Source organism: Hyperolius riggenbachi, chromosome 4 (genome assembly GCF_040937935.1).
Source record: "Hyperolius riggenbachi isolate aHypRig1 chromosome 4, aHypRig1.pri, whole genome shotgun sequence".
NCBI lineage: Eukaryota > Metazoa > Chordata > Amphibia > Anura > Hyperoliidae > Hyperolius > Hyperolius riggenbachi.
The window spans coordinates 129,465,545-129,492,931 of NC_090649.1; the positions used below are offsets into that span (position 1 = coordinate 129,465,545).

A 27,387-nucleotide genomic window follows, 5' to 3' on the forward strand; every position below is an offset into this window, starting at 1 on the left:
CCGTCAAATCATACCTTTATATCCTCAGAGGCAAACTATACATCCAGCATTGTAGAGTTGTTACCTGTAGCACACGCCTGTCTTGTTCAGCTGCTGTCAGCGCTGCCTGTAATCTGGTCACATCCTCCTGCAGGCTTCCCTTGCCAGCTGATGCCTCTCCTAGTGCATGTGTCAGTCCCTGTGACTTCTCCTGCAGCTGCCGTTCTCCATCCTGTGCCCTAGACAACGCCAGTCCAAGCCTCTGCGCCTCTCTCTGCAGGGCGGCCTCCCTGTCTTCACTCTCCTTCAGATGTTCCTGCAGATCTTGTGCTCTGTCCTGCAGAGTCAGGACTTCTGCTTCTCTCTCCGCTAGGCAGAGGCGAGTCCTTTCCAGCTCCCCTTCCAGAGATCGTCTCCTGAGCTCCAGGTCTGTACTGCGGTTCTCTGAAGCCTCCAGAACATCTCTGAGACTCTTACATTCAAGCTCCTGGCGGCTTTCACAACAACGAGCCCGGGAAAGGCGCTCCTATAATGGCAAGGATGGTAAAAGATAAAGTTAATGTCATTTCTAGGTCTTCAGATTTTGCATTTGTTTTGAAGAAAAAGAATTAATAAGTTATATGACAGTGATTATTTTGTCTGATCAGCAATGTCACTATAATAATGGAGGGTAGGCTTGCATAAGGATAGTCACTGTACTAACAGCATGCTTGGTTTGCCTAAAAGTAACCACCATACTTATGGCATGCTTGGCTTGCCTAAGGGTAATCACAGTACTAATGGCATGCTTGGCTTCCCTAAGGGTAATCACCATACTAATGGCATGCTTGGCTTGCCTAAGGGCAATCACCATACTAATGGCATGCTTGGCTTCCCTAAGGTTAATCGCCATACTAATGGCTTGCTTGGCTTCCCTAAGAGTAATCACCATACTAATGGCATGCTTGGCTTGCCTAAGGGCAATCACCATACTAATGGCATGCTTGGCTTCCCTAAGGGTAATCACCATACTAATGGCATGCTTGGCTTCCCTAAGAGTAATCACCATACTAATGGCATGCTTGGCTTCCCTAAGGGTAATCACCATACTAATGGCATGCTTGGCTTCCCTAAGGGTAATCACCATACTAATGGCATGCTTGGCTTCCCTAAGAGTAATCACCATACTAATGGCATGCTTGGCTTGCCTAAGAGTAATCACCATACTAATGGCATGCTTGGCTTCCCTAAGAGTAATCACCATACTAATGGCATGCTTGACTTGCCTAAGGGTAATCACCATACTAATGGCATGCTTGGCTTGCCTAAGAGTAATAACCATACTAATGGCATGCTTGGCTTGCCTAAGGGTAATCACCATACTAATGGCATGCTTGGCTTGCCTAAGGGTAATCACCATACTAATGGCATGCTTGGCTTCCCTAAGGGCAATCACCATACTAATGGCATGCTTGGCTTGCCTAAGGGCAATCACCATACTAATGGCATGCTTGGCTTCCCTAAGGGTAATCACCATACTAATGGCATGCTTGGCTTCCCTAAGGGTAATCACCATACTAATGGCATGCTTGGCTTCCCTAAGGGTAATCACCATACTAATGGCATGCTTGGCTTCCCTAAGGGTAATCACCATACTAATGGCATGCTTGGCTTCCCTAAGAGTAATCACCATACTAATGGCATGCTTGGCTTGCCTAAGAGTAATCACCATACTAATGGCATGCTTGGCTTGCCTAAGAGTAATCACCATACTAATGGAATGCTTGGCTTGCCTAAGGGTAATCAATGTACTAATGGTATGATTGGCTTCCCTAAGTGTAATCACTGTACTAATGGCAGGCTTGGCTTTCCTAAGGGTAATAAATGCACTAATGGTATGCTTGGATTGCCTAAAGGTAATCACCATACTTATGGCATGCTTTACTTGCCTAAGGGTAATCACCGTACTTATGACATGCTTGGCTTGCCTAAGGGTAATCACCGTACTTATGACATGCTTGGCTTGCCTAAGGGTAATCAATGTACTAATGCATGCTTGGCTTTACTAAGGGTAATTGCCATACTTATGGCATGCTTGGCTTGCCTAAGGGTAATCCTTGTACTTATGACATGCTTGGCTTGCCTAAGGGTAATCACCGTACTTATGACATGCTTGGCTTGCCTAAGGGTAATCACCGTAATAATGGTATGCTTGGCTTGCCTACGGATAATCACCGTACTTATGGCATGCTTGGCTTGCCTACGGGTAATCAATGTACTAATGCATGCTTGGCTTGACTAAGGGTAATTGCCATACTTATGGCATGCTTGGCTTGCTTAAGGGTAATCCTTGTACTAATGGCATGCTTGGCTTGCTTAAGAGTAATCACCGTACTAATGGCATGCTTGGCTTGCTTAAGAGTAATCACCGTACTTATGGCATGCTTGGCTTGTCTAAGGGTAATTGCCATACTTATGGCATGCTTGGCTTGCTTAAGGGTAATCCTTGTACTAATGGCATGCTTGGCTTGCTTAAGAGTAATCACCGTACTTATGGCATGCTTGGCTTGCCTAAGGGTAATCCTTGTACTTATGGCATGCTTGGCTTGCCTAAGGGTAATCCTTGTACTAATGGCATGCTTGGCTTGCTTAAGGGTAATCACCGTACTTATGGCATGCTTGGCTTGTCTAAGGGTAATTACTGTACTAATGGCATGCTTGGCTTGACTAAGGGTAATTGCCATACTTATGGCATGCTTGGCTTGCCTAAGGGTAATCCTTGTACTTATGGCATGCTTGGCTTGCTTAAGGGTAATCACCGTACTTATGGCATGCCTGGCTTGCCTAAGGGTAATTACTGTACTGACCATATGCTTGGCTTGCCGTAGGCCTCGTTCACATCATTTAGCGCAGATGGCTGTGCGATCGTAACGCAACGCGTCCGATCACACGCCATCTGCGCTATTATGCACTGCGCTGCAAATCCCATTCATTACAATGAATGGGATCTGCGCTGCGATTCCCAAAAATGCATGCAGCACACGATAGCGCAAGCGCGCTGCCACGCAGCGCATATGATAAGAACGGTAGAAGGGCTGTCTATGCCCTTCTACCGTGCTTGCGTGTTGCACACTATACGCGCTGCCAAAATGTGCATGGCAGTGCGTATAGTCTGAACGAGGCCTAAGACTTATTTCAAATATTATATTATGCAGTGGGATTATCCTGGAGCAGGGGAGCCCAGGGCAGCACTATTGCACTGCACCATTTCCCTATGCATATCACCCTGCAGGAGAGTGATGCTTGGGGGAAGAGTACTGAGACACATGGTGACACTCTAACTGTGAAAGTAGCCTTAAGGTAATCACTGTACTAACAGCATGCTTGACTTGCCTAAGGGTAATCACTGTACTGATGGCCTTGACTCACTTAAGATTAACCACTACCGATGGCAAGCCTGGCTTGCCTAGGGGTGTCTATAGTTTATTACGGAGAGGGGTAGGAGGGGAGAGAGGAGAAGGGAACCTACAATGGTAAATAAATACGTTTGTGATTGGCTAAAAATCTCCACCATGGTGAATTTATTCCCCATGCACAGCCAATCTCATCTGGATGGGGCTACAGTCATGTCTAGAATCCAAACAGGCAGCACTGGAAAATGTTATGAAATCAGACCCGCTGTGTACTTTATAAACCGATAAATCACCGGTCCCATATTATATACCTGTAAGTCGCTCTTCTCATCTTCACATACACGAAGGCTGTGCTCAAGTTTTGATACTCGCTCAGCTGCAGCTTGGCGTTCAGTCTCAACCTGACGCAGGTTATCCTGCAGCAGCCGCATCTCTGTATGTGCTGTGCCTAGCCGTTCCTCTGTCTTTTGTTGTGCTATAAAAATAAACATGGTAATGAGCATTATATATATATATATATATATATATATATATATATACATATATATATATATATATATATATATATATATATATATATATATATACAATGTATTGATCCTGAATTGTAGTCCACAGCAAATCTCCTCCTGTCTCCATAAAGTGTTACATTCTATCTATATTCAGCATTTGTAGCTGGCTGGTTGGCCTTACAGACCTTCCCATCCAACTCTCACTACACAAGAAGTAGTGACATAGAATGTCTTCAGCACCTTCCCTCTGGTGACCAGCTGCAGAGACCATACTGCAAACCCTAGTCAGCAGATCAACTCTACTGAACAAACCTAAACTGTAGCTGAACAGGCTGGAGTGTTGTGAAGATCTGTAAAAAGGTTATGACCTTTAATAAAGTGGACCTGAACTCTAGCACAGGACAAAAGGAAAACAGAGAGAAAGGCACACTGTATGTATTTAGAGAGTTTAGCCTGTTTAACCACTTGACAACCGCAGTGTTAAACCCCAGGCTCTTTTTGGCTGCACTGGGCTTTGCAGGCTTTTCAGCCTCCTGCACAGCCCAGCTAAGGAGCATGGCGATCGGACTCACCTCCTATTTTTGTCCCTAAGGGGACATGCTGCCAGAGGTGTCCGATCGCTGCTGCCACTTTTTTTTTTCTTAGCCTCTCAGAGGCTCTCTCTCCCTCCGTCCCCCTCCCTCTCCTTCCTTCCTTCCTCCCCTCCGCCTGTAGAAATGAACAGGACGGCGATCCGTCCTGTTCTCCACCTCTCATAGGCTGACGGCGATCCCCGGCCAATCAGAGGCCGGGGATCACCGATCTCGTACACGCTGCTGTAGACCGCAGCGCTGTACGGATGTAAACAAAGGGAATTTCGGCGGCTAGCAGGCTAATCACGGAGCTCTGCACCGTGAACTGGCAGGGAAGGATCGCGCATTCGCGCGGCCGTTCCCTGGGAAACTGCAGCTCCAGGACTTGACGCCAATTGGCGTTAGGCGGTCCTGGGGCTGCCGCCGAGGCCACGCCCAGTGGCGTGGGACGGTCTCGAAGTAGTTAATTCTCCCTCATTTGTGTCTAATAACAAGTTGTAATTTGAGCTCTCCCCTGTGTCACATGACTACCATTGGCAGAGATGGCAGATGAGCTCATTTGACAGCACAGGCTGTTAACAATATGTTGGATTCCATGAATCAGGAAGTAGACATAGTGCAGATTTATTTTAAGATTTGTATCAGCTGTAACAAAGAAATGGTATTTGTTTAAAGGTTATTATGCTGTTGCGTATCTTTTAGAGCAGAGAGGATGTTCTAAATTCAGGTCCGCTTTAAGTACTCAGCTCTCTGAGTCCTTTACACTCTCAAACAGGCAATGGTGTACATTTAATGCAGCTTTAGTAACAAATGCTCCCAGCAGTTTTTCGGACTTTGGTTCCACAATCCTCCATTGATCGGTGAGATGGGACATTACCCTTCTTCAGGATCAATGCAGCCTTTCTACCCAACAGATGTAGGATCCTTCCTCAAATGATGTGGACTCTCTCCTTATTCTACATTGGGTTACCGGGAGCTCTTTGTGACACAAGATTTCACACACAAGATGGAGTGGATCTTTCTTGTCACACATGTACTCTCTGAACTGTATTGCAGTCCTCTTTCTCTCACAGAGTCACTTCTGTAAATGCCACCTCTGGTCTGATTTCTCTAACAATGGGTTGAGCTGAAAATGTATAGATAGTGCTCACTTGCACTTTTGGCTTTACCAGTGAATACTGGCTTTTTTCTCCACCATTGCCCATGTTCCAATAAAAATGAATGCTGATCTGGTGAGGCCTAGCTGGAAGCCATTTTTACTCTGGCTTCCTCAGATAATGCCCACAAATGTTGGTGGGCTCCATTAGGGAGACAGATGATCCCCCTCAGCCACCTGCAGGTGCCTATCCCATCTGCTACCCATGTGGTAGACTGGTGCAGGGTCTCTAACTGAACACTTGATGGTTCTCCATCCACTGACACAGGTGGGACTGAACACAGGATTCCCTGAAGAGACTTGGTTCCTGAGAGGAGCTCACAATCTACTCCCTACCATATAGTCATTGTCCAAGGATAACTGCCAGTCTAAGGCCAACTTGGGGGAACCAATGAACTTATTATTATGTTGGATGTTTTAAACAATAGAGGTGGAAGAGGCACTGCGTTCTGCAAAATGGAATCCTTTTAATCACAGCTTACACAGACATAGTGCCGTGCAATGGGGGTGACGAGGCCTGACAGTTGTTTTGCGTGTAAACACTTCTTCAGTAGAGGTGTAGCGAACGGTTCGCCGGCGAACGGTTCCAGGCGAACTTCGGGGGTTCGCGTTCGCCTGCACCAGGCGAACTTTTGCGGAAGTTCGATTTGCCCCATAATGCACTATGAGGGTCAACTTTGACCCTCTGCATCACAGTCAGCAGGCAAATTGTAGCCATTCAGGCTACACTAAGCCCTGGAGCCCCACCCCCCCTTATATAAGGCAGCCTCCGGCGGCCATTACAGTCACTCGTCTGCCTGCTATTAGACAGACTAGGGAGAGCTGCTGCAGACTTGTTCTTCTAGGGACAGATTAGTTAGGTTCTTGGCTGCTTAGCTTGCTCCTGGCGGATTGTTATTGCTTTTATAGCACCCAGCAACAGCTCTTGTCAGAGCTCATCCTGTACTTTTTTTTTTTCCTGTGTGTCAAACTGACACTTTTGTTGCATGCACAGCATTGCTAATTGATAGTGTGTGTGCCACTGCCAGCAGCCCAGCACATTCAGTGACTACCTGTGTTTGTGACAGGGAGCTGCACATTGTACTACCCAGTACTGCATATGCCCCAGTACCTGTTGTGTATACTTAACCCACCTCATCACTGCATATACCTAGCGTTGTGTTGAGTGAACCCAGCTCACTGCATCAAAATACCTGTTGTGTTGAGTGAGAACCCACCTGGCCACCTCACTGCATCTAACTACCGGTTGTGTTGAGTGAGAACCCACCTCACTGCATCTTAAGTACCTTCACTGTTCAGTGAACCCAGCTCGCTGCATCTAACTACCCAGTACCTGTTGTGTATACTTAACCCACCTCATCACTGCATATACCTAGCGTTGTGTTGAGTGAACCCAGCTCACTGCATCTAAATACCTGTTGTGTTGGGTGAGAACCCACCTGGCCACCTCACTGCATCTAACTACCGGTTGTGTTGAGTGAGAACCCACCTCACTGCATCTTAAGTACCTTCACTGTTCAGTGAACCCAGCTCACTGCATCTTACTACCCAGTACCTGTTGTGTATACTTAACCCACCTCATCACTGCATATACCTAGCGTTGTGTTAAGTGAACCCAGCTCACTGCATCTAAATACCTGTTGTGTTGGGTGAGAACCCACCTGGCCACCGCACTGCATCTAACTACTGGTTGTGTTGAGTGAGAACCCACCTCACTGCATATAGCTAGCATCCCCCCGAGATGGACAAAATGGACAAACCAGGTAGAGGAAGAGGTAGAGGCAGGCCCAGAGGAAGGCCACCAGGCACCGGCAGGTCTGTGCGAGGTGGCGTTTCTCTGATTTCGTGCGGACCTGCCCCAAAATACATTGCTCAGAAGAAGGCACGTGCCATCACTTCCCAAAATCGTGAGGAGGTGATTGAGTTTTAACACAGAACACCTCATCTCCCGCAGCCACCAGCGCTACAACAAGCAACACATCCGCTGCATTTGACACTTCGCAGGAATTATTTGGTGGTGGTGGTGAAATCACTGATTCCCAGCCACTACTGCCACAACAACAAGAAGGCGCAGGTACACCACCTCATACGTCTGAGTTAGGTGGCGATAATATGGACGTAACGTGTGTGGATGGGGATGATGGTGGACCACCTGAAGTTGGTGCACTTGAGGAGGTGTCTGAAGAAAGCACAGCTGGCCAGGAGGATTATGATGACGATTATATGGATACCACATATGTTCCCAGTAGAGGAGATGACCAGGGGGACAGTTCAGAGGAGAAGTCAGAGAGGAGTAGGAGGAGACGACTCCATGATAGAAGCAGAGGGAGCTTGTCCTCAGAAACAGCTGGGGGCAGTGTCCGGCGCCATGTATCGCCAGCTATGGCCAGCCAGCACACATGCCCTTCAACGTCAGCTGCTGATGCCACCGTAGCGCCATCAGCCCAGGGGGGCTCAGCGGTTTGGAAATTTTTTCACGTGTGTGGCTCAGATTGGAGCAAAGCCATCTGTTGTCTCTGCCAGCAAAAATTGAGCCGTGGAAAGGCCAACTCTCACGTAGGGACAAGTGCCTTACGAAGGCACCTGGAGAGAAGGCACAAACAGCTATGGCAAGAACACCTGAGGAAAAGCAGCACCCCTCAAAAGACAAGCCACCCTCCTTCTCCTCTTCCTCCTTCAGGTGCATCGTCTTCATCCACTTTCTCTCTTGCACCTTCACAGCCACCCTCCTCCACACCGCCTCTTCCCTTGAGCGGTTCCTTCTCCTCTGCCCACAGCAGTACCCAGCTGTCCGTGAAGGAAGTATTTGAGCGGAAGAAGCAAATGTCTGCCAGTCACCCTCTTGCCCGGCGTCTGACAGCTGGCGTGGTGGAACTATTAGCTCGCCAGCTATTACCATACCAGCTGGTGGAGTCGGAGGCTTTCCGTAAGTTTGTGGCCATTGGTACACCGCAGTGGAAGATACCAGGCTGCAATTATTTTTCACAAAAGGCCATACCCAAACTCTAACGTGCAGTTGAGAGGCAAGTGGTGTCATCTCTGGCACACAGCGTTGGGTCAAGGGTCCACCTGACCACGGATGCCTGGTCTGCCAAGCACGGGCAGGGCCACTACATTACATACACAGCCCATTGGGTCACCAATGGCAGCAAGCAGGGAGTACGTGGCTGCGCAGCAGACCGACTTGTCACACCTCCACGGCTTGCAGGCAGGCCTCCAGTCACCTCCTCTCCACCTGCTACCACCGCTTCGCTGTCGTCATCCTCCTCCTCCTCCTTGGCTGGTGCCACGATCTCCTCTCCAGCTACACAGCCCCAGCACCCCAGGGCCTATGCTGCATGCCAGGTATGACGGTGTCACGCAGTGTTAGACATGTCTTGCCTGAAAGCGGAGAGTCACACTGGAGCAGCTCTCCTGGCTGCTCTTAACAAACAGGTGGAGCAATGGCTGACCCCGCACAAGCTTGAGATCGGCAACGTGGTGTGTGACAACGGCAGCAATCTGATTGCTGCGTTGAATTTGGGAAAGCTGACACACATACCCTGCATGGCACATGTGCTGAATCTGGTCGTGCAAAGATTTGTGTCCAAGTACCCAGGCTTAGAGGACGTCCTGAAGCAGGCCAGGAAGTTGTGTGGGCATTTCAGGCGCTCTTACAAGGCCATGGCACGCTTTGCGGAGATTCAGCGTAGAAACAACTTGCCGGTGAGACGCCTGATTTGCAATAGCCCGACTCGCTGGAATTCCACCCTGCTGATGTTCTCTCGCCTGCTAGACCAGGAGAAAGCCGTCACCCACTACCTGTATCATTACAGTACAAGGACACAATCTGGGAGGATGGGGATGTTGTGGCCCAACAACTGGACACTGATTCGAAATGCATGCAGGGTCATGGAGCCCTTTGAGGAGGTGACCAAACTGATGAGTCACGATGAGGGCACCATCAGCGACTTGATCCCCTACACCTTCTTCCTGGAGCGTGCTGTGCGTAGAGTGGTGGATACAGTTGTGGAGGAGCGTGAACGAGAAGAGTCACGGCAGCAGGAGTCGTGGGAGCCATTTACACACGAACCCGATGTTCCCACAACACCTGCGGCAGCACAGAGGGGGCAGGAGGAGGAGGAGGAGGAAGAAGAGGAGTCGTGTGGGGAAGGAGAGGAGTCCGACTCTGATGATGGTGATGATGAGGAAGGTGTTTCTGTGGAGGAGGAAGAGGCGGCGGAAGAAGAACAACTGCGGCAGCCGTCACAGGGGGCTTCTGCTGCTCCACGTTCCCGTGGTATTGTTCGTGTCTGGGGGGAGGAAGAGGAGTTGCGTCCCGTCACTGAGGAAGAGCAAGAGGAGATGGAGAGTACGTCTGCATCCAGCTTTGTGCAGATGTCCTCTTTCATGTTGTCCAGCCTGTTGAGGGACCCCCGTATCAAAAAACTCAAGATGAATGACCGGTACTGGGTGGCCACGCTACTAGACCCTCGGTACAGGCACAAAGTGGCGGACCTCTTAGCAACTCAACAAAAGGCGGAAAGGATGCAGCACTTGCAGAACAAGCTGTCGATGATGCTTTACAATGCATTTAAGGGTGATGTGGCTGCAAAACGCAATCAAGGAACCACTGGCAGTAACCCTCCTCCTCCCAAGTCCACGCAGGCAAGGACAGGACGCTCCAACAATCTCAGGGTGATGTCGGACATGCGGACGTTCTTTAGTCCAACTCCTCGCCATAATCCTTCCGGATTCACCCTCCAACAACGCCTGGAGCGGCAGGTAGCCGACTACCTGGCCTTGAGTGTAGATGTAGACTCTGCGAAAAGCGACGATGAACCCTTGGACTACTGGTTGCGCAGGCTTGACCTGTGGCCAGAGCTGTCCCAATTTGCCATACAACTTCTTTCTTGCCCTGCGGCAAGCGTCCTGTCAGAAAGGACCTTCAGTGCAGCTGGAGGCATAGTTACTGAGAAGAGAAGTCGCCTAAGTCACGACAGTGTTCAGTACCTGACCTTTATCAAGATGAATGAGGAATGGATCCCGGAGGGCTACTGCACGACCAAAGACTAAGTCAGTCCCCACACACAGCATCTCTGCCTGCAGGCCGCTTGACTGCCTTCTCCGCCACCACCAACAGGGTCCAGGACTCTAGGCGGATTCCTGAATTTTTAAGGCCGCTGCTAGCAGCGGCCGCTACACTAATTTTTCTGGTGCGTGTACATGCCTGCCTAATTTTTCTGGCTGCACTGCGGGCGGCTGCAACAACAAAACAAAAGGCATGTACATGTGCCCATCCCCCTTCATGATCATTACCTTGCTGCGGTGAAGGGGCTTGCGCATCACAATGAAGCAATGACCGCCGGCTATTTGAGTGTCTCGGGTGGGGGTGGCACACAAAAGATAATAAGGTCGTTGCTTCATTGTGGTCAGACCAAATTTGATCAGCTGGACAGTCACTGTTGTTCTATCAATTAGCTACCACAGCCCGGAGACCATATGGGCTTGAAAAACGGCACGGCCTACACTCTGGCCACGGTGCACACCTAGTCCAAGTACAGCTGTCACTACGCAAACAGCTGTTTGCGCTGCGTTACACAGTGAGTTTGGTGTGTCAGTGTGTAGCAGAACTCTAATTACACTCCCTGATTGATGTATACCCATGCAAGACGTTTTCAAGCACTTTAGGCCTGCAATTTAGCATTCAATGTGATTTCTGCCCTTAAAATGCTGCTTTGCGTCAAATCCAGATTTTTCCCCGGGTCTTTTGGCGTGTATCCCACTCCGCCATGCCCCCCTCCAGGTGTTAGACCCCTTGAAACATCTTTTCCATCACTTTTGTGGCCAGCATAATTTTTTCTATTTTTGAAAGTTCGCATCCCCATTGAAGTCTATTGCGGTTCGCGAACTTTTCCGCGAACCGAACCTTCCGCGGAAGTTCGCGAACCGAAAATCGGAGGTTCGCGACATCTCTATTCTTCAGAGGCTGGTAAATCCTCTGAAGAAACGTTTACATGTGAAACAGCTGTCAGACTTCGCCATCACCATTGCACGCCACTATGTCTGTTTAGGCTGTAATTAAAAGGATACCATTTTGCAGAAGGCAATGCCTCTTCCACCTCTTTTGTTTACAATTTGAACATTCTAGCTCTGTGGTGTGCACATGCTCTTTGGTGCAGATCCAGCTTTGCCTGTGATATCCCTGGCAGTATCTAGTGCCAGGATTTCCTCTTTATTTACCATTATTTTGGATGTGGGCGGAAACCCAGACAAACACAGGGAGAACATACAAACTCTAAGCAGATAGTGTCATGGCTGAGATTGGAACCTATGACCCTACCGCTGCCAGGGAAGAGTGTTAAGCAATGTGCCATTGTGCCCTGAGGTTACCACCCCTCACTATCACATGACAACCTTCCTCCAGTGAGGCATACCAAAACACCAGTAATCCATCACTTCACCACCAAGTGGGCAGGAGTCAAACTTACTGGTAAGGCAAAGCACTCCTCAGATAAACTGCAGCCTTCCAGAGATGGGCCTTATTCAATTGAGCATTTAGTAATGGAAAAAGTACCGAGAAGTAAGTAATAAAAATCCTGTCAAAAAAATGTTGCCTCAAAAACATTTTATTGAAAAGGTGTGGAAATACAGTATCTCCTAGGAGAAAACGTAAAGAGTAATTGTCGGGCACAAAATCAAAAATCAATTCTTTATTTTTATCTGGTAAACAAGTAATAAGGATGCTAACCAGGCAATCCAAAAGTTAAAATCACTATTACTTTTCTTGTTGATAAATGATGATTCCCCAGTTTACCTGAATCTTATTTGGTACACACACAATTTGGTACACAAAAAGGAAGTTGCAGGGCATGCTGGGTTGTCCTTTTTTTTGCTTCTTTACTTCCCCTCAGACTTAACTAATGCAGCTTGATTGGCTGAAGCCTCTTTCCTTCCTGTTTTCCCCTCCCACACCTCTGTTCCTCTCTAATTGGCCAATATGTCTCATGCTGAGACAATGTACTTTCTATAGTGAAGGGCGGGCAAATCAGGCAGAGGAGAGTAAGGGAGGAAATGACATCAGAATTGGCTTCAAAATAGCCACACTTAAAATGGGAAATGCTAAGAAGGATTTTCTTTTTTTTTTTACTGTAGAAAAATCACTAAAATCAAATGTGTTATCGTAAGAGAACAGAGGCGCCAGCAGGATAAAAGGTAATAAAAATTTTAAAATTTGCTGGGAGGCAGTGGTGGACTTACCTCCGGAAAGCAGACTCAAAATACTGTCTGAATTAAACAAATAAATGTATTATTGGTACCCCAAAAGATGCAACGCGTTTCGCAGGCACAGCCCGCTTCATCAGGCAATAAGGTAGGGGACAAACAGTAGCTCGTCAGTAACACGAATGGTGCCATTCGTGCTACTGACGAGCTACTATTTGTCCCCTACCTTATTGCCTGATGAAGCGGGCTGTGCCTGCGAAACGCATTGCATATTTTGGGGTACCAATAATACATTTATTTGTTTAATTCAGACAGTATTTTGAGTCTGCTTTCCGGAGGTAAGTCCACCACTGCCTCCCAGCAAATTTTAAAATTTGTATTACCTTTTATCCTGCTGGCGCCTCTGTTCTCTTACGATAATACTGTGTCCACCCCTGGTGGAGGGGTGACCTACCCTTACTTTCCTGATCTACAGAGAGCGACATCTTAATCCTGAGTGAGGACAGGTCTAATCTCCTCACCTGCATCTACAGTGGTTGCCTAAGAGGTAACCCACGCTTGTAAGTATATTCATCTCACACTTACATTTATCCACGGTTTCCAGTACATACTACACTATATTGGGCTCTCGGTGTCTCCTATTTATATTACAATCAAACGTGGACAGTGCAATACATATGTTATGTAAGTAGAACAAGTATTTATCTACTTATATATGTGTTTTTTTCTGAGGTAGTATAGATAACAGCTCTAAAAGGTAAACTTAATAAGGGCTTCACAGTAAAAAATTACATGCTCTGTCTTCTAAGCCGAAAATGACTGCTAGGATTATTCATCTGTTTACTCTTAGTATGTGAACACTAAGTTGTATGTGTAGTAAGGTATTTCAAATGAAAGCACAGAGCTCATTCCGTACGTTAGCCCACAACTCCGGCTGTATTGTCATGTCAACATCTGGTTTGGTAGAAGAACACCATTATGAGATATCTTACTTGCATGTAGGATCAACTTTGCACCTCACATATCTATTAGGTCAGCCTGAACATGCTTTATTGTTTTCTAAGGAAATACCAAATGCTGCAAGGAATTCTTATAACAGCAAACTGCCTGGAAAGTGAAAATGCATAAATCACAATAATTCTACTAATTATTTTTCTCTGCTGATTGTTAAGGGGGAGAATTAAGGTGGAAAGTTGAACTGAGATTACAGTGAGCTTGGGAAATTCATAGCTGGTTGCATATTGAAATGGAAAGAATTGTTTATATTAATAAAATGGAAAATGACTTGTGAAGGACTGATATTTATTGCACTTTTTCTGTAACAACAGTGGGGTTTCATTTTTCACACTGCGTGAATCAATTGCCCATGACAGCCTGGTGTTCTACAGCCTAACAGCGTACTATAGAGAGATATCACCATAGAGTAGCCACAGATACCAATCTGTGGCTACTCTATGGTGATATCTCTCTGTAGTACGCTGTTAGTCCAGAGTATCATGACTGGCAAATAATCTCTGCAATTTACTGGTTGTGCCTGCTGATGTCCAGGGATCAATCTGAAAATGGCGCCTGCGAATAATGGCGCACGGTGTTGCCGCTAATCCGTTTGCCGCTTATCGCTATTTAACGTTAAAGCCTTATTGTTATTTGACGTTAAAGCCTTATTGTGGTTGCCTAACCCTAACACCCCCCTGGTGGAGCCTAACCCTAAGACTCCCCTGGTGGTGCCTAACCCTAAGACCCCCCTGGTGGTGCCTAACCCTAAGACCCCCCCAGTTGGTGCCTAACCCTAAGACCCCCCTGGTGGTGCCTAACCCTAAGACCCCCCTGGTGGTGCCTAACCCTAAGACCCCCCTGGTGGTGCCTAACCCTAAGACCCCCTGGTGGTGCCTAACACTAAGACCCCCATGGTGGTGCCTAACCCTAGGAGCCCCCCAGTGGTGCCTAACCCTAACCTTGACAGTGTTACATTAAATCCATTCACCGTTTTGCAGTTACTGTAAATAACATCTGCAGTTTGGCTTATGTAGGGTGCTATTGATAAATAACGTTACTGTGGGCAATAACGTCTGCTGTTTGGCAAATGAAAAGCACTATTGATAAATAACGTTAGTGTGTGCCACTATTGATAAATAACGTTAGTGTGTGCCGTTTTTCTTTTTTTTCCCTGTGCGCCATTATTATGCAGTACTAACGATAAATAGCGATAAGCGTATCTTTTTAATGCGGCGCCATTGTTATGCATAGGCGCTGTGCGCCATTATTCACTGATCCGGATGTCCAGGGCCGGTTCTACACTATTTGCCACATGAAGCCAATTTTCTTGCTGCCGCCCCCCTCCCGGTGGGCTTGGAAGGGGTGACACCCGCCTGGCAGAAATGGGGAGGGTGGCCAACATCATTCCTCTCTCCCTCTCCATTGGCCCCCCTCCTGTATCCCCTTGCAGAGCTGGTGCAGTGGTGCAGTTTTGTAAATCACTCACCTGTCCATGCATCTCGGCAGCTGGCTCTTCTCTACTTCCTTTTTCCCTGCATGACACGTAGGGAAACAAGGAGTAGAGAGGAGCCGGCTGCCGAGAAGCATCGACATGCCGCACGGACAGGTGAGAGATTTACAGAAACGCACCGCTGCACCAGCTCTGCAAGGGGACACAGGAGGGTGCCCATGGAGAGGGAGGGAAGAATGATATCTGTCCCTCTCCCCACTTCTACTGGGCAGGTGTCACTCCTTCCAAGGTCGCACTCCCGTTCACAATGTCACTGTCCTGGCCCTGCCCCCAAGTAATCTGCCACCTGAAGAAGGAGCTTCAGGCTGTGTCATGGTAGGTCCACCCCCTGCTGATGTTTTATTTTACCATGAGTACTGGTTGTAGAGCTGCTGACTGGCTGAATACCCAATGGTTGTCAAATCATGGCAGCTTAAGTCTCAGAGACTCAGAGGGATACAGTACAAGTGGCACTATTGTTCTTCCTACTTTGGGTGTCATATGTCGACACCTAATTGGCCTGCTCACAAGCCCAATGCAGAGAGGAGAGGAAGTGGGCTGTACCACAGGGGCAAGCACATTTAAACCACAAAACAGGTGTTCTATTCACCATTTTGCTTCTATACACTGCTTATATTCACTTGTGATCTTGATTGCTATTAGAATTTGCCCTGTTTAGATTTGTGCATAGCTATCCCTTAAAAGGGGCACTACTACTAAACTGGAGGTTTTCAGTTAATTAAAAAATTCATATCTGCTACGCTGATCTCTGGGGCCCCATGCACTCTCACTTGCTCTGGTGAGGACATCTAGAGTCTGCAAGACTGCCGGTGGCCTCAAAAGATCAGCAGAGATGGCAACAGACACATCACCAGCGGTGCAAGGGAGCTCTGCAAGGTAGGAACATGCCAAGGTTCCTATCTCATCTGCAAGGGAGAGAGGAAACTACTGGCCACACCTGCAGCTATTACAGCTCTCCCCATCATGGAACTGAGTCCGTGAGGAAGCACGACAGCATGAAACAACTGTTGACGAATGTTGACAAATGTTGTTTAATGAACTAAAAACCTCTGATTTCACAATAGTGCCCCTTTAAAGAGAACCTATACTGAGTAAAAATATTTAAAATAAACACATGAGGTAACTTCAAATGAACATTACATAGTTACCTTTCAATCAGTTCCTCTGAGAAGCGCACCATTTTCTTCTGACAATGATCCCTTCCAGTTCTGACAACATTTTGTCAGATCTGAAATATATCAGTTGCTGTCAGTAAAATATCAGTTGCTGTCAGTTATAGCTGAGAGGAAAACTGATGTACCAGGTAATGTCCATGTTTCCCTATGGCTCAAGTGGGCGATGTTACAGTTTAACTGTGTGCTGACCAGAAAGCAGTTATGGGTAATGGCCATTTTCAAAATGGAGGACAGAAAATTCCCTTGAGCACAGTGAACAAACAGGACGCGGGACAGGAGAAAGACACTGAAAGAGTAGACTACATGGAAGGTAAGTATGACTTGTGTATGCTTATATTGACTTTTAATTTTCAGTTCAGGTTTTCTTTAAAGTTATCTTGTGCTTGTTTACACCATGTGACTTCTAGAAGCCAATGAGAAGTGGAATAATCTACTGGTCAGAATTTCCAGAAGGGCCTGGAGTAACTACAGCCGGAGGACAGGGTCCGGGTGCCACAAGGGCTGATGAGGTATCCCAGCCGAGGAAGGGAGGGGAGGAGTTGTTGAAGGGGGATATCTGTTAGACCTCCCAGCTGGCACTTAAAAATATCTATTTTTTTATATGTAATAAATGTTTGAATGGATTATGAAAATGTTTGCTCTGGAGTCTGGCCTATGCTCAATAGACTGTTATACAGTTAGGGGATGTGTTGTATTTTCCTAAACTACTTGACTAAGCGTTTAATGTCTTTGTACAGAAAACAAAACAGTAAAAAGGCAAATAATATTTTAAAAAAACAAAACGGTAATTATTATACTTTGCTTTTCTACTGATCCTGTATGATGAGTGATGTATTACAGAAAGATGTGGTGCTGTATGCAGACATGAGTTTGTTGTTATCCTTGTGTGAACATGAACAGTAACAAGCTGTCATCAGGTCTTCCCCTTCACACAGTTCATTAGTGAGGTTTGGATTTCAGAGGAGCAGAAATGATGCTGCCCATGTATGTGATAATCCGCCCCATTATGTCAGAGCAGATAAAGGTCTTCCCTTCACATCTCCTTGTTAAGGCTGCACCCATTCTGGACACACCTTGAGGCGGCAAAGTGTTCACTTCCATTCATAAACGTAAAACTGAGGGCTAGAAAAATGGCAACAAATACTTTCAAAGGTTAACAGACTGATTAAACTCAGCATACCTGCGGCTGCATAATATTGTCTTTGCTTTTCAAAAGAAGAAATTAGGCATTAGCCGGGGCTTTGTTATGTCTGCAGCTCACTTCTTTTGACAGGTGGTGATTACACTAACCTGTGTGAGAAGCCCGCCTTCCCTCTGTGGCTCAGTCTGTACCACAGGCTTCAATTCACTATTTGTTACCAAATACTGTATCTTACTGAACGATCAGGATTATTGTGAATGCGAAAAATGTAATTTGCAATCTCAATAAGAAATACTGATTGGTTTTACTGACAGCTTTATTTTTTCCGGTATATTTTTGATAAATATGCAGAATTTCTGCAGAAAACTGAATTCACAAACAAAAAATGTGCTCGTGTGTGTTCATTAACCACTTGAGGACCACAGTCTTTTCGCCCCTTAAGGACCTTGTTTCCATTCAGACCACTGCAGCTTTCACGGTTTATTGCTCGGTCATACAACCTACCACCTAAATGAATTTTACCTCCTTTTCTTGTCACTAATACAGCTTTCTTTTGGTGCTATTTGATTGCTCCTGCGAGTTTTACTTTTTATTATATTCATCAAAAAAGACATGAATTTTGTCAAAAAAATGACTTTTTTAACTTTCTGTGCTGACATTTTTCAAATAAAGTAAAATTTCCTATACATTTGAGCGCGAAAGTTATTCTGCTACATGTTTTTGATTAAAAAAAACCATTCAGTGTATATTTATTGGATTGGGTAAAAGTTATAGCGTTTACAAACTATGGTGACTTTTCTGACCCCCTGTCATGTTTCATGAGGTGCTAAAATTCCAGGATAGTATAAATACCCCCCAAATGACCCCATTTTGGAAAGAAGACATCCCAAAGTATTCAGTGAGAGGCATGGTGAGTTCATAGAAGATTTTATTTTTTTTCACAAGTTAGCGGAAAATGACACTAAGCACCCCTGTAAAGCCTAAAGATGCTCATTGGACTTTTGGCCCCTTAGCGCAGTTAGGCTGCAAAAAAGTGCCACACATGTGGTATTGCCATACTCAGGAGAAGTAGTATAATGTGTTTTGGGGTGTATTTTTACACATACCCATGCTGGGTGGGAGAAATATCTCCGTAAATGACAATTTTTTATTTTTTTTTACACACAATTGTCTATTTACAGATATATTTCTCCCACCCAGCATGGGTATGTGTAAAAATACACCCCAAAGCACATTATACTACTTCTCCTGAGTACGGCGATACCACATGTGTGGCATTTTTTTGCACCCTAAGTGCGCTAAGGGGCCCAAAGTCCAATGAGTACCTTTAGGATTTCACAGGTCATTTTGCGACATTTGGTTTCAAGACTACTCCTCATGGTTTAGGGCCCCTAAAATGCCAGGGCAGTATAGGAACCCCACAAATGACCCCATTTTAGAAAGAAGACATCCCAAGGTATTCCATTAGGAGTATGGTGAGTTCATAGAAGATTTTTTTTTTTGTCACAAGTTAGCGGAAATTGATTTTAATTGTGTTTTTCACAAAGTGTCATTTTCCGCTAACTTGTGACAAAAAAAATAAAATCTTCTATGAACTCACCATACTCCTAACGGAATACCTTGGGGTGTCTTCTTTCTAAAATGGGGTCATTTGTGGGGTTCCTATACTGCCCTGGAATTTTAGGGGCCCTAAACCGTGAGGAGTAGTCTTGAAACCAAATGTCGCAAAATGACCTGTGAAATCCTAAAGGTACTCATTGGACTTTGGGCCCCTTAGCGCACTTAGGGTGCAAAAAATGCCACACATGTGGTACCGCCGTACTCAGGAGAAGTAGTATAATGTGTTTTGTGGTGTATTTTTACACATACAGATGCTGGGTGGGAGAAATATCTCTGTAAATGACAATTGTTTGATTTTTTTTTCACACAATTGTCCATTTACAGAGAGATTTCTCCCACCCAGCATGGGTATGTATAAAAATACAACCCCAAACACATTATACTACTTCTTCTGAGTACGGCGATACCACATGTGTGACACTTTTTTGCAACCTAGGTGCGCTAAGGGGCCTAACGTCCTATTCACAGGTAATTTTGAGGCATTTGGATTCTAGACTACTCCTCACGGTTTAGGGCCCCTAAAATGCCAGGGCAGTATAGGAACCCTACAAGTGACCCCATTTTAGAAAGAAGACACCCCAAGGTATTCCATTAGGTGTATGGTGGGTTCATAGAAGATTTTTTTTTTGTCACAAGTTAGCGAAAAATGACACTTTGTGAAAAAAAAAACAATACAAATCAATTTCCGCTAACTTGTGACAAAAAATAAAATCTTCTATGAACTCATCATACACCTAACAGAATAACTTGGGGTGTCTTCTTTCTAAAATGGGGTCACTTGTGGGGTTCCTATACTGCCCTGGCATTTTAGGGGCCCTAAACCGTGAGGAGTAGTCTGGAAACCAAATGCCGCAAAATGACCCTTGAAATCCTACGGCGATACCACATGTGTGACACTTTTTTGCACCCTAAGTGCGCTAATGGGCCCAAAGTCCAATGAGTACCTTTAGGATTTCACAGGTCATTTTGCGACATTTGGTTTCAAGACTACTCCTCACGGTTTAGGGCCCCTAAAATGCCAGGGCAGTATAGGAACCCCACAAATGACCCCATTTTAGAAAGAAGACACCCCAAGGTATTCCGTTAGGAGTATGGTGAGTTCATAGAAGATTTTATTTTTTTTGTCACAAGTTAGCGGAAAATGACACTTTGTGAAAAACACAATTAAAATCAATTTCCGCTAACTTGTGACAAAAAAAAAATCTTCTATGAACTCACCATACTCCTAAAGGAATACCTTGGGATGTCTTCTTTCTAAAATGGGGTCATTTGTGGGGTTCCTATACTGCCCTGGCATTTTAGGGGCCCTAAACCGTGAGGAGTAGTCTGGAAACCAAATGCCGCAAAATGACCCTTGAAATCCTAAAGGTACTCATTGGACTTTGGGCCCCTTAGCGCAGTTAGGGTGCAAAAAAGTGTCACACATGTGGTACCGCCGTACTCAGGAGCAGTAGTATAATGTGTTTTGTGGTGTATTTTTACATATAACCATGCTGGGTGGGAGAAATATCTCTGTAAATGACACATTTTTGATTTTTTTTTAAACACAATTGTCCATTTACAGAGAGATTTCTCCCACCCAGCATGGGTATGTGTAAAAATACACCACAAAACACATTATACTACTTCTCCTGAGTACGGCGATACCACGTGTGACACTTTTTTGCAGCCTAGGAGCGCTAAGGGGCCCAACGTCCTATTCACAGGTCATTTTGAGGTATTTGTTTTCTAGACTACTCCTCACGGTTTAGGGCCCCTAAAATGCCAGGGCAATATAGGAACCCCACAAGTGACCCCATTTTAGAAAGAAGACACCACAAGGTATTCCGTTAGGTGTATGGTGAGTTCATAGAAGATTTTATTTTTTGTCACAAGTTAGTGAAAAATGACACTTTGTGAAAAAAACAATAAAAATCAATTTCCGCTAACTTTTGACAAAAAATAAAATCTTCTATGAACTCATCATACACCTAACAGAATACCTTGGGTTGTCTTCTTTCTAAAATGGGGTCACTTGTGGGGTTCCTATACTGCCCTGGCATTTTACAGGCCCAAAACCGTGAGTAGTCGGGAAACCAAATTTCTCAAAATGACTGTTCAGTGGTATAAGCATTTGCAAATTTTGATGACAGGTGGTCTATGAGGGGGAAAATTTTGTGGAACCGGTCATAAGCAGGGTGGCCTCTTAGATGACAGGTTGTATTGGGCCTGATCTGATAGTTAGGAGTGCTAGGGGGGTGACAGGAGGTGATTGATGGGTGTCTCAGGGGGTGGTTAGAGGGGAAAATAGATGCAATCAATGCACTGGGGAGGTGATCGGAAGGGGGTCTGAGGGTTCGGCCGAGTGATCAAGAGCCCACACGGGGCAAATTAGGGCCTGATCTGATGAGTAGGTGTGCTAGGGGGTGACAGGTGGTGACAGGAGGTGATTGATGGGTGTCTCAAGGTGTGATTAGAGGGGGGAAATAGATGCAAGTAATGCACTGGCGAGGTGATCAGGGCTGGGGTCTGAGGGCGTTCTGAGGGTGTGGGCGGGTGTTTGGGTGCCCTAGGGGCAGATAGGGGTCTAATCTGATGGGTATCAGTGACAGGGGCTGATTGATGGGTGATCAGTGGGTGATTAGATGGCAGAACAGATGTAAACAATGCACTTTGGAGGTGATCTGAGGGTAGGTCTGGGGCAATCTGATGGTGTGGGTGGGTGATCAGATTTCCCGCAAGGGGCAGGTTAGGGGCTGATTGATCGGTGGCAGTGACAGGGGGTGATTGATGGGTGGCAGTGACAGGGGGTGATTGATAGGTGATTGACAGGTGATCAGTGGGTTATTACAGGGAAGAACAGATGTAAATATTGCACTGGCGAATTGATAAGGGGGGGTCTAAGGGCAATCTGAGCGTGTGGGGCGGGTGATTGGGTGCCCGCAAGGGGCAGATTAGGGTCTATTCTGATGGGTAACAGTGACAGGTGGTGATAGGGGGTGATTGATGGGTAATTAGTGGGTGTTTAGAGGAGAGAACAGATGTAAACACTGCACTTGGGAGGTGATCTAATGTCGGATCTGCGGGCGATCTATTGGTGTGGGTGGGTGATCAGATTGCCCGCAAAGGCTTATCTGCTGGCATTCGGTTGTGCATTCGCAGTGAGTCTCATTGTCATTTGCAATCGCTCTGCAGTTCTGGGCAGCTCAGGATGCTGTCATCATTCTGCCAATTGCTTGTTGCAGCTGAGCTGCGGCCAGATGGCCCTGGATTTCCTGCATGCATGTTGTTACATGGTACTGAAGGTATTTCTTATGGGAGTCCTTTGCATTTACAGCCAGCTAGCAAATGGTAATCAAGCCAGCTCAGGACTGAGTGATACCATTCAGCTGTGTGGAAATGTGCATGCTTACATCCATTGGCTGATGCCAGCATAAAAGTCTGCTTCCCATTTCTGACCCCGCCTGACATAGCGTTCAGCTCTCTGAGTTGTCGTTGGGTCTATGCTGTGAAAGTTATTATTGTTACTGTATAATGCCTTGCTCTGTATTGTCATGTCTGCTGGACGTTTGCTGACCTGCGGGGGTCAGTGAAGTCCTTCTGATCCTGATAGTTAGATTCTGCCAGCACCACGTTGGTGACTGGTAGTATTCAGGGGTGCAGCTTAGGTTTTTGTGGCCCCAAGCGGACTGTAGGAAGTGGACCTACCCTGCGGCACGCGAAAAATGGGCGTGGCTATTCTGCAGAAAGTGGGCGTGGCCATGAAATGTGGGTGGAGCTGGGGTGTGGCCATGGCATGGGGTGGAGCCAACCGCATGATGCTTACATGTCAATATGGAAAAAATAAAAAATAAAGGGTAGAAAGTAGACTAACCCCTCTAAGATTAAAAAAAAAATCAATATGCATTTTTAATGTGCTACTGAGATGCCCTGGGTACTAAAAATGGTGATCGGTTTATTTTAACCTAAATCTGTTCCATTTTGTCCCTGTATCACCCCATGTCCCCCTCCTATTCTCTTGGCCCCTGCCAGTCAAGTGTGTGTACAGGCCTTAGCTCAGTCAATTTTATGGTTACAAAAATCCACCCCACAGCTAACCACAGCCAGCCCACCCCACAGCTAACCACAGCCAGTCCACCCCACAGCTAACCACAACCAGCCCACCCCACAGCTAACCACAGCCAGCCCACCCCACAGCTAGCCACAGCCAGCCCACCCCACAGCTAACCACAGCCCAGTACACACAGGCCTGACCACAGCCAGCCCCAGAGCTTACCACAGTCCAGTACACACAGGCCTGACCACAGCCCCCCAGCCGAGTACACACAGGCCTCAGGCCTGACCACAGCCAGCCCCAGAGCTTACCACAGCCCTCCAGCCCAGTACACACACAGCAGGCCTCACTCAGGGCCTGATAATCACAGGCAGCCAGCCCAATACACACAAGCCTGAACTGCCTGCAGGCTGCAGAAGCACATCAAATAGTTGAAGAACTTGAAGAAAAGTTTCTTTTACTTACAGTAGCCAGGCACGGTTGGTGGTATTACAAGAGCCCGCCTCTGGCTGTGGCTGCAGGCTGAGGGAGGCCCCCATCTCGTCCTCCTCCAAGTGCTTCCATCGTGGACTTGGTCCTTGTGCTGCTGCTGCCGCCGCTGAGTCTCTGTGACTGAGTGTCTCAGTCAAGTCAAAATGGCGGCACGCACTGCGATTTTATAGATTATGCGCCTGCGCAGTGTGTTTTGGAGCGAAATTGGCGGCGGGGAAGGGCTGAGGCGGAGCTGAGCTGGCCTGCGCTGCCCCCTTACGTCAGAGTCAGACTCTAATTTGTCGTCGCGCTCAGCTCCGCCCCTCCAGACAGTCAGTCAGCAGCAAGTTGGGCTGGACTGAGCTGTCTGTCTAGCACGAAGAGTTCAGCTGCTCAGCTCCGCCCTTCCAGATCCAGCAGGCAAAGCAATGGGCTGGGCCCTGGGTAAGACTGAGCCTGCGTGCGTGCGCACCAGTAGTTTTCTCCTCGCTCCAGGCCTCCAGCTGCGGACAGTCAGCGTGAGAACGGACAGTGACGTCACAGCGACGTCGCGGAGCTCCGAGGCCCCTAAAACCATGAGGCCCCAAGCGGCTGCTTGGCCTGCTTGGTGCCTGGCGGCGCCCCTGGTAGTATTCCTTCTAGCCTTGTTCTTAAGGACGAACTATAGCAGCGGTTGTCATTAGTTCGCTCCTACCTGTTAGTCTTGTCTATCTCAGTGTGAATGTTGCCGTCGCTGAAACAGCGACTAGATTGGCTGAGCATTCCGTCTGTCTGTCTGTCTTGTTAATTGTCATTACTTGTGCTTTAGCTAGTGAGTTATTTGAGAGCTACATTTCATATATTACGCATCAGCACGATATATATGTACTGTAGTCAGTCAGTATTGTAATATTGTATTGTGTAACCGACCCTTGCCTGCCTCTTGACTACGAATCTGCCTAATCCTTCCTATACGACTGACATCTGATTTAACGTGTATGACCCAAGCCTGTTACCGACTACGTCTGTTGTGTATTGGATCACATAGCATCTAGCCTGATAGGAGGCCCAGAGCTGCAGTTGCTGTGAGCAATCTTGCTCCCTTGTTTATTTCTCCTGTGTCCATCTGTGGAGCCTCTTCCATTATCCAGCTACTAGCCTTTTTGCGCTGGTTGGTCAGAAAGTATGACCCCCCAGCATTACACTGGGCTATTGCATTGCAGTGAATAGAACAGTGCAATTCTGCTGTTTGATCAATTTTAAGTAGATGGGAGAGCTGTTATGGGGGAGAGGGTGAAACTTGAAGAGGTGGAGAGAGGGTGAAATGGGGTGAACCCATTACATTTTTTCAGGGCCCCCCTTGGTTTGTAATCATGCCCTTGTTGCCTGGCTAGTTTTCTCTTAGGTACCTGAGAACTTACAGTTGCTCACCACCTACTTCCTGTGAATTACATATCCTGCCTCCCCATGTACAGGGAGTGCAGAATGATTAGGCAAATGAGTGTTTTGACCACATCATCCTCTTTATGCATGTTGTCTTACTCCAAGCTGTATAGGTTCGGAAGCCTACTACCAATTAAGCATATTAGGTGATGTGCATCTCTGTAATGAGAAGGGGTGTGGTCTAATGACATCAACACCCTATATCAGGTGTGCATAATTATTAGGCAACCTCCTTTCCTTTGGCAAAATGGGTCAAAAGAAGGACTTGACAGGCTCAGAAAAGTCAAAAATAGTCAGATATCTTGCAGAGGGATGCAGCACTCTTAAAATTGCAAAGCTTCTGAAGCGTGATCATCGAACAATCAAGCGTTTCATTATAAATAGTCAACAGGGTCGCAAGAAGCGTGTGGAAAAACCAAGGCGCACAATAACTGCCCATGAACTGAGAAAAGTCAAGCGTGCAGCTGCCAAGATGCCACTTGCCACCAGTTTGGCCATATTTCAGAGCTGCAACATCACTGGAGTGCCCAAAAGCACAAGGTGTGCAATACTCAGAGACATGGCCAAGGTAAGAAAGGCTGAAAGACGACCAGCACTGAACAAGACACACAAGCTGAAACGTCAAGACTGGGCCAAGAAATATCTCAAGACTAATTTTTCCAAGGTTTTATGGACTGATGAAATGAGAGTGAGTCTTGATGGGCCAGATGGATGGGCCCGTGGCTGGATTGGTAAAGAGCAGAGAGCTCCAGTCCGACTCAGACGCCAGCAAGGTGGAGGTGGAGTACTGGTTTGGGCTGGTATCCTCAAAGATGAGCTTGTGGGGCCTTTTCGGGTTGAGGATGGAGTCAAGCTCAACTCCTAGTCCTATTGCCAGTTTCTGGAAGACACCTTCTTCAAGCAGTGGTACAGGAAGAAGTCTGCATCCTTCAAGAAAAACATGATTTTCATGCAGGACAATGCTCCATCACACGCGTCCAAGTACTCCACAGCGTGGCTGGCAAGAAAGGGTATAAAAGAAGAAAAACTAATGACATGGCCTCCTTGTTCACCAGATCTGAACCCCATTGAGAACCTGTGGTCCATCATAAAATGTGAGATTTACAAGGAGGGAAAACAGTATACCTTTCGAAACAGTGTCTGGGAGGCTGTGGTTGCTGCTGCACGCAATGTTGATGGTGAACAGATCAAAACACTGACAGAATCCATGGATGGCAGGCTTTTGAGTGTCCTTGCAAAGAAAGGTGGCTATATTATTCACTGATTTGTTTTTGTTTTGTTTTTGAATGTCAGAAATGTATACAGTATTTGTGAATGTTGAGATGTTATATTAGTTTCACTGGTAAAAATAAATAATTGAAATGGGTATATATTTATTTTTTGTTAAGCTGCCTAATAATTATGCACAGTAATAGTCACCTGCACACACAGATATCCCCCTAAAATAGCTAAAACTAAAAACAAACTAAAAAGTACTTTCAAAAATATTCAGCTTTGATATTCCTTTGATATTCCTGATATGTGGCCTCTAGTAAGGCCACATCTGGAATATGGAATTCAGTTCTGGGCACCACATTACAAAAAAGATATTGCAGTTTTAGAGCAGGTGCAGAGACGAGCTACAAAATTGATACGTGGGATGGAAGGTCTCGCTTACCAAGAAAGGTTAGATAAACTGGGTTTATTTAGTCTAGAGAAAAGACGCCTTAGAGGAGATCTAATTAACATGTATAAATACATCAGAGGGCAATATAATAGCTTGGCGGATGAGCTTTTTGTCCCTAGGCCTTCTCAAAGGACTAGAGGACATGAGCTGCGCATGGAGGAAAAACGTTTTAGCCATTTATTTAGGAAAGGGTTCTTTACGGTAAGAGTGATTAAGATGTGGAATGCATTGCCACAGGAAGTCGTTATGGCAAACTCTATACCTGCATTTAAAGGGGGCTTAGATGCTTTCCTTGCGTTGAAAGACATCCATGGCTACAATTACTAGGTTATGCCTAATGATGTTGATCCAGGGATTTTATCTGATTGCCATCTGGAGTCAGGAAGGAATTTTTCCCTTTTGGGGCTAATTGGACCATGCCTTGTGGGGGTTTTTTCGCCTTCCTCTGGATCAACAGGGGTATGTGGGGGACGGGCTGGAATTGTACTTTGTACTGGTTGAACTCGATGGACGGATGTCTTTTTTCAACCAAAATAACT

General features: G+C 46.4%; 1 protein-coding gene across 1 annotated transcript in view; it reads right to left on the minus strand.

Annotated features, from left to right (window-relative positions):
• The window catches only part of CROCC2 (ciliary rootlet coiled-coil, rootletin family member 2), a 190,958-nt gene that overhangs the window by 14,684 nt on the left and 148,887 nt on the right, over positions 1 to 27,387 (minus strand). The window contains exons 30-31 of the mRNA XM_068280645.1: positions 3,683 to 3,846; positions 65 to 505 (exon numbers count right to left, since the gene is read on the minus strand). Of these exons, the coding sequence (XP_068136746.1) occupies positions 65 to 505; positions 3,683 to 3,846 (605 nt within the window). The remainder of the gene's footprint in view (positions 1 to 64; positions 506 to 3,682; positions 3,847 to 27,387) is intronic.